Raw genomic sequence first — 11,172 nt, forward strand, 5'->3', positions numbered from 1 at the left:
TATTCAAGCATAATAAAGTGTTTATAAAATATTATACATATTTTTATACAGATAATAAAATAGAGCTGTGTTGTTGTGGTTCTTGTTTTTTTTACTTTTTGTTTCTTGAGATGCCTTCATATGCATTTTTTTAAATCCCCATACTTTCAAAATAGATTAATAATGAATGGATGTTGTTTCTTACTTGTGCAAATTAAAACGTACCTTTTTTTAAATTACCTTAACAATAATCTACATTTCTTTATTATGTTATACAGCAGGACTTTTGAGCACTGGCCTAGCCTACTGATGAGAATAGTCCAAAAATCATCAATCATGCTAAAAGCAAATTTTCCCAAAAAGGTAATAGGCCTTTGTGATCTTTTCAGCGGAAATCTCAGCAGTTCTTTTATTTGATAGTTGAAATTTTTTTTTTCTAATGAGCAAGCTTCTCTTACTTCATACTGACTCCCCCACTTTTCCAACCTGCAAGTTGCAACCTTTATTGACTTAATGAACTGACAGTTTATTCAGGGCCATTGCACAAATCTGAACATGTATTCTTTCATTTCACATGTGCCATGTCCTTTACGGGGTGGTTTTTGTGACTGTGAAAAAATCCAGTTTTAAGTTAATTTCTTCCATATCCTGAAAAAATGAACAGTCAACATAATACAAATCTCTATTTCTGCAGATTATTTATTGAGAAAATACTGCAGTTATACAGACATGATGATAAGAGACAAAAGTTGTGACATTTGCTCGATTAGAATATATAACAATATATATCGTTCTCCACTGTGTTTTGTTCCACCACTAAGCAATAGACATGTCTGTCCAAGTATCCTCCAGTTTGTGTCTACATGGAGAGCAAAATCTCACCACCATTTGTCAAATACAAATGGCCAAACACCCAAACACCTATTAAAAAACGATTGGCTGTTAAAAAGCATTTCCTTTTTGCATCATCATCCACTTGAATTAAAGAGTTGGAAAATGAACAGTCCAAACACTCTGCAGTTCCAGAGGTGATTGTGCACGAGTTGGTGAAGACGAGCGCTAATGAAGGCACAGCTGCGTGACTCAGATGCTAGAAATGAGGCCTTCTCTGACGTGCAGTGTATTTCGTGTCTGCCCGAACCTCCCTAAAAGGTACACACACACACACACACACACACACACACACACACACACACACACACACACACACACACACACACACACACACACACACACACACACACACACACACACACACACACACACACACACACACACACACACACACACACACACACACACACACACACACACACACACACACACACACACACACACACACACACAGCAGAGAGAGAAGAGGCGTCAGCAAGTGTTACCGAATACAGCTAATCAAGAGGGGATTCAGTTAGAACTAAAGTAAATCACATTATTAAGCACAAGATAATCCATCCAATTATGTATTCAAGAGTTTAAACAAGAGTTTCAAACAGTCATATGTACATACCGTCCCTGTCTTCTCCTCCTCTCCTTTTTCTCCATGATCCAGTCTCGTCCCTTCTTCGCCGATTTGCCCTTCATGTTTTTGAAGCGATTCCTTCACAAAGACAAAGTGTGGCTGATTAGCTAGTTTAAAAATCGCACCTTGTTCTTTGTGACAAAACGCTGTTTCACACATCGGCTCTGTTCAACTTGAACACCACAATGTCAAAAGGGAGGAAAAGCCGCCCGACAGGGTTTTAAATCAGGCAGGACGACGACCCTTTTTTCGATTCTCTCGGTCTTTCGGCTTCATCAAAGCAGATATGGCTGAACCTGCACTCGTCAAGGCCAAGACCTGCTTCCTGTCCTAATGGCAAGGAGTACTATTGAATATTTAAATAGATATTTTAATACAAATCAATAACGAAATAGGGATTTTCCTAATCAGAGTAAAGAAAGGCTGTAAGTCGATTATGCACTATTGTTAAAGTTGACTATTAATTCTGGATTTATGGTATTTTTTCTAAAAATAGAAAATGTAATTATGTGAAAAATGGTTAACAGAACCTAAAAGATATCCAGGATATATGGGACATTTAGTCCCAATGAGGAAATTATCAGCCAGCAGTTAGCACAATAAGAAAATATAATATTGTGTAATATAATATAATAATATAATTTTTTGTCAAAAAAGTAATATTCCTCTGACGCTCAGACGGCCTCAGGTAGCATCTCATTACTTTGCATCTTTCTGAATAAAAACACACCAACAAACAAAATAAACTCTAGTGAAAGTGACTCTGCTACTTCTAACCATGTTACCAGTTTGAACAAACCATCCCAGTAATCTGATTACTCAGAGTGAGCGCTGTCTGCCTGCTGTGAATAACTTTACCTTTGTCCTGAAAACTGGACCTGGTTTGGAACACCTCTGTCTGACGTTTCTGATCCCAATCCCTGAAATAAGCAAACAAAATATATATATATATATATCAACATGGTGCTGAGATGAAATGCAGACATCCAGAATATAAATCAACTGCTTTGTTTCTTACTTTGGGCAGAGTTCCTGTTACTCCAGCAAACAGACAGAGGAAGAATCTGGAAACAACACAGGATGTGTGTGAATAAAGTAAATTAGTGCAAAGCATTTTCAACATGTAATAACTCATCACAAGGCCAAAGTGACAATCAGTAGAGTCGATACAAATATCATCCTTTCCTAAATCATCTGTGTGTTGTAAGTACACTGTGGCTAATTTCACGGGCTATTAAGAAGGAATCAATTGCGGCTGAACATGTAAAAATAAAAGCCCAGCTTCTGATTAGGTACTGACTTTTTCGCCTTGCTGCTGTTGGGGTAATCCACCACCATGCCTCCACCGAAGCCTGCCTTCATGGCCTGGGTCGTGATCAGCTCAAGCTTTAGAGAGGGAAGATGAAAAAGAACAGTGAAGGTGAGCAAGAAGATCTGGAGGAAGATATCAAGATCTTACATCCACTATCTAGAATGATATTTCACCTGTTCCGAGTTCTCTGGATAAAGCTGAAAAACTGCACGAGCGCCTCTTGACTAAAAGACAAAAGAGCGAGAAGCTGGTTATGGTGTTCATCGTTAATTATGATATTGGTAGAAGTCAACGAGAGCGATCAAACCTTACCAGAGAAGAGTACAAGGTGCTAAAGAAGGTGTAGAGTCTCTTTGGAGGACTGTGTGACCTCTTGTCTGCGTTACAGAGCCACTGCAGGGCAGAGATACTGACAGGGAATAAAGCAAAGAGAACGGAAATTTAAAAAACAGAAGTCAGAAATGATTCTTAATTAATCCATTGTTTATTCTTATTTGAAACATTGGCGTGCTTTGTTCTTCACCTGATGCAACCGTCAAAGGTGCCCGGTCGGAAAGGCATCCCCTCGCCCATGTCCCCCACTAAGAGGTCTCCCTCTACTTCTCTGTCCAGAGCCACATCTGTCATAAGGAACACATTTTACGTTTGATCAATGTATCAGCCAATCATCCTCTTCTCCTTTTAAAGTACATGGATATTTTGACAAACAAACCATCAAAGTACACAATAAATTATATTTAATTTTGTGCAACAGTTAAAATGTTAATCAGGAGGGATAACATCGAAAGACAATATTTATAATGCTTGGTATTTATGGTGATTTAAGTCACACATGAGTTATGATTGGATTGTATATACCATCAAAACCGATATCACCTCGATGAAAGCAGTTAAATCATTAAAGTTAACAATTTTAATTTGTCTGATTACAAGGTCACTGGTAAACTTATAGATTATATCAGCAACTGGGACATTGTGGCAACAACTGTTAAAAAAAAATTCACACAGTATTGACATGAACGATTTTGAGAAACCATCATCGGTGATACATCAAGTCCCAGTCAGTATCATTATTACATTGATATAAAATCCAGCATTAGCTTCTTGTTTATACGCAACTGTTTTTAAACTAACCCAGCATCGCGGTGCTAATGTCAACGCCAACCCAGTAGTGTCCCTCCTCTGACAAGAAGTCTCCACTGAGGCCAGAGCCGCACCTGAGAAAGACAGACAAGTCAACTTGGTCCTCTTCGTAATAAAAACACAGGATGACTGTATGAACTTACAGACAGTTTATGTTGAAACCAAGCAAGAATTTAAAAAAAAACATCTCTTATGTCATACTGGTTCAATTCAGATAAAGTGATTCTCAAACAGTAACAGATTATGACAGCGCCTTCAGCAAATCTAATAACAAAACTCTTTCAAACATTGTACATCTTATTTAGACAATGCTAAGTCTACCTTCAAGTTATTAATTTACTTAAAAACCATATATGTATTATTTATTGCTCAAAGTGTTGCTTTCGTCAAGCTAAAAGCACTATACTGCATGTAAACATAGTCAGTGTAACCCACTCACCCAACATCTAGCAGGAAGCATGGCTGTCCCTCTGGTAGGCTGAGAAGCTCTACGGCTCTCTCTGACATCTGGGTTTGGATCTCAATCATTCGAGAGCTGTGAAGCAATAAATAACACAACAGAGATCTTGGTTAAAGTGTGGCAAAGAAACGTATACAAAAGTGTTTTCAAAGTCCAAAATCACTAGTCAAGACACAAATGTTCTTGCTTGTACAGGTGTCGAACTTCAGAACAGAATAACAACCAAGACTTGAATATTCCCATCTAGTCAATGTTGGTTTGATCCATACACCTTTCTGTTACTGGGTTTTGCACAAAGGAGTAAAGTTGATCAATGCCCAAAACATTGTCTCTATTCAATGATCACTTCGCAGCAAGTCTGCAAAATCAGATGGGGAATTCGGCAAACTTTGGCAGATCCAACATAAAAATATTATTAATATCATTATTATAGCAATAACTGAAGAGTAAAGTCATTAATAGCTGCAACCAAGGACTGCTTAAGCATTCATATATTCAGTGGGCTTTGATTTCATGTTGCATGCGTTTTAAGTGAGTATGGGGCATTCAGTACTGAAATAAATAGTGTCCCACATCCCTGAAAGATCCTCGTAGTTTAACTGTTCAGAAAAAAAGGTGTTTTTCAGACATATGCAAAGGTTTTTCCTTCAAACGAAAACCGCATCAAGACAACTCACTTCTGAGAATATTTCTTTGCTTCCTCTGCATTGTAGAACTGCGGGGATGAGAGAACATCAGATTAACACTTCAATAAAAACAGTTCAGCTGACTGTAACTCCTAAATGAACCCTTGTAGTATCGTTGGGCTACTACAATGTAACAAGAGACAACAACTAACTAGCACACTGGAGCCACGTCCATTATTAAAGAACACATCAATAAGTAGTAAGCATATCGTCTAATAGGTAGAAAACTATTGCAGAGGACCCGGTAGGGACCTTTAAAAATCCTAACAGCTCCTACTGAAATGGGCAGGACTAGTTAGCCCAGAAGCTAAAATAACTACAATAAACCGCCTCACATACCACATCCGCAGGAGCTGAGTGTTCAGGCCGTCGACAGTTGGAGGTCATGGCTGGCCCTGTTTGTGAGTGTGTCGTTATCTGATAAAGATGAAGAGGATACTATAGTATTAGCTCAAAAACAAGCTAAATGTTGTGATAGCAGACAGTCAGTCCGCATGTGAGGAACAATGACGTCATACGCAAACGACGTAAACAAAAAAGACTTCTTCCTCGAGTTTAAAAAAAATTAAAGGAACTATATCGCCATCTACTGTTCATCTGGGTATATGCCGGCCATATTAACATTGCAGTCTTATTTTGAGAACTAAATATGTCTTTAAAAATGTATTCTATTAATTCCAAATCACACATTGTTCGCACGAAAATTAAATTTCAAGATTTCGTAGTAGGCCCAATCCAAAACATAATTTTGAAAACCACAAAACATCATCAATTTATTTTTAAAAGCGGGAAAATGCGAGAAGTAGTAAGTTATTCACAAAATACACACAAGAGAAATAAATAACTCAATAAGTAAAATTCAGAATTTATGGAGGACAAGGTCATGAACATTATTATGAAGCATTTCATTAATAAATTAGCCTACTTGGGCCTATTTCTATTGCACACAAATAGGCATATTGACTTTTTAACTAGACTATACTGTAACAATAAATACATAAATAGACTAAATTAGTAAGCATGTCATTTGATATTTTAATGAGCAATAAAGAGAAGAATTAGGCTACTAAAATAATTTAAAAATTAAAGATTAATCCACCAATCGATAGTTTAGTTCAGATTAAAAAGGGAATTAGAAGGAAGAAAAAATAATTAATCAATAAAATAAATTCACAACTGACATACATAAAACAACACATTAAAAAACATGAGATGCTAAAACGATAATAAAGTTCACAGTAGACTATATACGTTACTGTTAGTTACCTATTTGTTTACATAGGTGTTTTAAAGATTTGAGTTAGCCTATAAATGCTTTTTTGGAAAATTATTCTTACTATTATTATTTTTATTATTATTGTAGGCTATATGTAGGCTATATATTTTTTTAGCCTATCAGTCAGTGGTTATTGGTTATTACCGTTCCTGCACAATGATTGGTCGTGTATGAGAAGTACTTCCTGTAAACATTTACTCTTATTGGTCCTTCGTTTTGTGACGAAGCGGATGTTACAGCTGTATTTTTCTGGCACGTTCACCGTTTTGCTCTCGGCAAGATGGCAGAGGTCGGTCAGCGGCTCGGGAGCGGAGCTTACCGGCTGTCTGCTCTCAGGAACAGCCAGAGTCGACCGGTGCGCACCGGAGAAAGTCCCGTGACTCTGCTGGTAAGCTGCACCTTCAATGACAGTCGGACGAAAGAGGAATCAAACCAAATACAAGGTGAAATTCAGCCGGTGTCAAAGAGCAGAGTTACACAACGCAAAATAGAGACACTTTCCAGAGTGAGACGAAGTGAAATTGAACATCAACATAGGACTTTACGTTGTGCCACATTGTTGGAGCTTGATTCGTCCCGTTTAAATGAGTTTTTTCAAACCAGAGAGAGTCTGCATGCTCACATAACAGCCCTGTGCCTCTCCGAAAGACTACAGCCTCCCCTACAGGAGAAGTTGCTGCCTGGCAGGATGACGTCCTGGACCAGAGGAGCTGTTTCAGTCCACCCTGACACCTTCAGGTCACCTCAGCAGTTCCGAGCCTTTTGCACGGTCCTCTTTATTCTGTCAGAGCAGGGGTCAGAGAGGGCGGGCGGTGATGGGCTGAGACTGAGGCGTCTGAAGCCACATCCTGATCCACTACTAACATGTACTACTGCCAGCAGCAGAAGCTACAGCTGGAGGAGTGGCAGAAGCTCAAATGACGCTTCACCGCTGTACAGGAGCAAGACAGCCTATTACGACATCCTCAAGGTGTCCCCCGGTGCCACACAGTCCCAAATCAAGACGGCCTACTACAAGCAGTCCTTCATCTTCCACCCTGACAAGAACCAGGGGGACAAGGAGGCCAGCCAGCGCTTCACCGAGATCAGCGAGGCCTACACGGTGCTGGGCAGCATCAGCCTGAGAAGGAAGTACGACCGTGGCATTCTCAGCCAATCGGACGTCCACAGTGCAGGGAGACCGTCCTCCAAAGAGACAGCCAGCAGACCCACAGCAGGCTCCCCACAGCAGCAGCATCAACAGAGAGCCAGGAGGGTCACCCATGTTGGAGGGAAACCTATGTTTGATTTTGACGCCTTTTATCAGCATCACTACGGGGAGCAGCTGCAAAGGGAAAAGGACTTGAGAGCACGGAAGCAGGCCATGCAGGAGGAGCAGAAGAAGGAGAATCTCAAAAAGTGGAGGCAGGGGAAAGCCGTGGAGATGACCGTGTTCATGATGCTGGGCACGGCAGGGTTAATTCTTTTCAACCTCAGCAAATCCTGAAATAGGAGCAGTGACACGGACCTGATATGACTTGACTTTATGAGGGTGGGAGGGGCCAGGGGGATGCTACCTCAGAGTCTTTTGCAAGTGTTGCACAGTTTTTCTGACAGTTAAGAGTTAAATAGATGTAGCTCAGCTGGTTATTCATAAAATGTTGTGACATCACAACATGATTGTATTAAGATAACATTAATCTTTTTTAAATGTATTCATTGGCTCCACAAATCATCAAAAAAAATTATACACACACAAACAAAGAAAGGGTTAAAAAAAACAATAACGTCAATCATCAACTGAAAATCTGCCAACCATTTTACACCGATTTGTGTGTCAGTGATAAGATATCACATCTCACATTAAATTGCATTTGAAAATTTTATTTATTATTTAACCAAATATGTTCAGTCACAGTTTTTTTTAAAGTTTGTGTTTCCTCAGATGTTTGTTGGAACAAACATTTGTCTTTCTCCTTACAATGATTGTTCAAGATGTGAAATTTCTGTGCTAACCGTGATTTATTTACTTTCTGTTAATAGTGAGGTCTGAAGCCAAACAACTCATTTTGGCTAACTTTGAAGTGATTTGTTAATAGGAAATGAATACAGATTTTGATGCCTTCTTCTGGGGGTTCTAAGTGTGTATGTACTGTACAAACAAGAGGCCTCCTGATGTTTAATTCTTTATTTTGGGTTAAAGAAACTGTATCAAGCAAATATAATAAAATCGTTTCAGAATTCAGTGTTATAAGCTCTGACCCCTAGAGGGCGTCTTCATACAGCAAAATGATCTCAGGGTTAAAGCTGAAAGCCTGAGGGGCTCTGAGTTCAAACCCTGAGTGGGATTATATTAATGTATGTTTCATTTGAGCTATTGCTGTTGTTGTTCACATTGTTTCTATTTATGATTTTTGTCCAATTTTCCCTGAAGGGGCTACATATACATTTGGGCCAAAATTATTAGAATTTGGGGCGACTGTGGCTCACGTGGTTAAGCTGGTTGGCCAACGATCCTAGGGTTGGAGGTTCGATCCCCGCCCGGCCACTTGTGTCATGGTCGTTGTGTCCCTGGGCAAGACACTTCACCCACCTTGCCTCGTGTGAATGTGTATGACTGCTGTATGTTTGAGGTGGTGGTCGGAGGGGCCGATGGCGCGGAATGGCAGCCTCGCTTCTGTCAGTCTGCCCCAGGGCAACTGTGGCTACTATCGTAGTTTACCACCACCGGTATGACTGTGTGTGAACGAATTGAACCTGGAACCCTGTAAAGCGCTTTGAGTACCTTGAAAAGCGCTATATAAATCCAATCAATTAATTAATTAGAACACTGATATGAGGTTTGTTTTTGTTGAATTGGCCATTATAAAATACCCATAAAACTAAATAAATATCTACATAGTCATCATTATGCTCTATAAACCATGGAATAAAGCCAGCATAAGGAGATTTAGGTAATTTCCTTACAAAGAAGAACGCTAGGCCTATATCACACAAGCAATGTAAAGTACTCTTTAGACTGCCTTCATGCCACCAAACGTAAACCGAAAGAGGAGATGTTGAAAAAATTAACTTTCAGACACACAAGTGAAGCATCTCAAAATTCCTCACGAATTGAGAGACCTCACGAGAACTACGTGACGAGATCAACACCACAATGACTAATGGTGCAACAGTGTCTTAAAGAACTGCATCAGAAACTGGGAGAAGGGCTTGTTGGCAGAATAGCAGCAAAGAAACCATTACTGAAAGGGAACCATAGAGTGAAACACCTGACTTGCAAAAGAACACACAAGATGGACAAAGGAAGATTGGTATAAAAGTGTTGTGGACCGATGAGTCCAAGTTTGAGCGGTTTGGCAACAGGCAAAGAGAGTATGTTCGACGGAGGGAGGTGGCGATACAAAAATGCCAACAAAAACTTCCCAACAGTTAACCCTGAGGGGTATGGTGTTGGGGGCCATTTCAGGAACAGGTGACTTAGTGAAAGTTGATTGCATCATGGACAAGAAAGTATACCATAGCATTCTGGTGAGGCACTGAGTACCACCTTGGAGTCGTTTAACTGGGCCTGGATTTCTTTTTCAAGAGGACATTGACCCTAAACATTCAAGTATTGGCCGAACTACCTGCGACCAAGGAAATCAGCTTGAACATTGAAAATTATGGACTGGCCATAATTTAGGACTTGAGAGCAGCATCTATTGTACATTCAATGGAAAGCCTTTGGCTTAAGTTGCAGAAGACATGGGTTAACATTAGTGTTGAAGTTCTCAGGAAATATCCTAGAGAGATGTGCTGCTGTAATTGCTGAAAAATGTTGACTTAACAAATATTAAAAATATAAAGTTAAAAGTGGATAAAAACTGTAGGACTCGCCTATCTGATAATTGTTATGCTCAGAGCAACCATCTGCATATTTCATGGACATTATGAAATTAAATCATGTTTTGGAGGCAGATTTGCTTTTAATATTTTCAGATCTCAGGTGTAAATAATAATAATCATTTTGGCCACCCCTGTATTAGAAACCTCAAATGTGAAATGAATTTCTCCCCACCCAAAAGTGGAATACACTGATCTTATATCAACTGAAAAAAAAGAAAACCACATGACTGTACCGTTTCACACTTCAGTTTTTAAAATAGATAATGGAGATGTAACTCTTTCATCTCAATATATCGAGGCCCTGCTTTAAATGCTTCGTCCTTTCATTTCCGACATTTCAGTCGGAACCCCCAATATTGCGATACATCAGAAAATCTGCAATGGATTTTGTTCACATTTTATTCACAGAAATATAAAGTAGTATGTCAAGTACATCACTTTGTACAAAATTGCACACACTCTTCAAAACTCAATCAGACAACAAAAAAAGTTTTCATGTTAAGATCTGTGATATGTGAGATGGGCTCTTGCAACAGATGTTTCATCAAGAAGAATCAATCAATTGTACATAAATAAGACTCGATAGGAAAAAAGTAATTTACAATGGCTTGAGGAATAAATATGTTTCAAAAAATAGGATTCAAATTGGCACATGAACTGCTTCGTCCGCTCCTCGACTGAAAGAGAAATCTCCCCTCCGAAAACTAAATGACCATGTTTGAAAAGACAAGACGCTGCTTCTTGATATGTTTATTCCATCTGAACCAGAGATGGACACAAAGATCAACACCACTCTTACGACTCTACAGTAAACGTGAGCTAACAGGTTCCGTTTTCCGTACACAAACTTAAACAACAGTTCGGCAACATAGATATTTTGTGGTGAGGCAACAAGCTAAAAATAAAAAAAGTTGAACTATTCCTTCCATG

General features: G+C 39.2%; 2 protein-coding genes across 2 annotated transcripts; one reads left to right on the top strand and one right to left on the bottom strand.

The window, feature by feature from the left end:
- Positions 1-664: 664 nt before the first annotated feature.
- Positions 665-5,605, bottom strand: bud23 (BUD23 rRNA methyltransferase and ribosome maturation factor). The gene is made up of 12 exons (XM_080053552.1): positions 5,439-5,605; positions 5,091-5,128; positions 4,393-4,488; positions 3,945-4,027; positions 3,334-3,430; positions 3,123-3,219; positions 2,984-3,034; positions 2,799-2,884; positions 2,517-2,562; positions 2,357-2,418; positions 1,487-1,576; positions 665-1,124 (listed from the first exon to the last, which is right to left on the bottom strand). The coding sequence occupies exons 1-12, from the start codon at positions 5,484-5,486 to the stop codon at positions 1,070-1,072; spliced, it is 849 nt and encodes a 282-aa protein (XP_079909678.1). The 5' UTR covers positions 5,487-5,605; the 3' UTR covers positions 665-1,069.
- Positions 5,606-6,655: 1,050 nt separating this feature from the next.
- dnajc30b (DnaJ (Hsp40) homolog, subfamily C, member 30b) lies at positions 6,656-7,861 on the top strand (the record flags this gene model as incomplete). The annotated part of the gene is made up of 1 exon (XM_080024800.1): positions 6,656-7,861. One exon carries the CDS (start codon positions 6,656-6,658, stop codon positions 7,859-7,861), a length of 1,206 nt encoding a protein of 401 aa, XP_079880926.1.
- Between the last annotated feature and the right edge of the window lie 3,311 nt (positions 7,862-11,172).

This window comes from Ammodytes marinus (genome assembly GCF_949987685.1).
Source record: "Ammodytes marinus genome assembly, chromosome: 3".
NCBI classification, from domain to species: Eukaryota; Metazoa; Chordata; class Actinopteri; order Uranoscopiformes; family Ammodytidae; genus Ammodytes; species Ammodytes marinus.

Bases quoted from the DNA above. Each gene is read 5' to 3' on its own strand.
- bud23 (XM_080053552.1), bottom strand. From the start codon at position 5,486: ATGACCTCCAACTGTCGACGGCCTGAACACTCAGCTCCTGCGGATGTG. The intron at 2,885-2,983 runs GTGAAATATCAT...CCCTCTCTAAAG, and splicing joins ATCCAGAGAACTCGGAACAG to CTTGAGCTGATCACGACCCA. The intron at 1,125-1,486 runs GTATGTACATAT...TGTACCTTTTAG, and splicing joins AGGAGGAGAAGACAGGGACG to GGAGGTTCGGGCAGACACGA.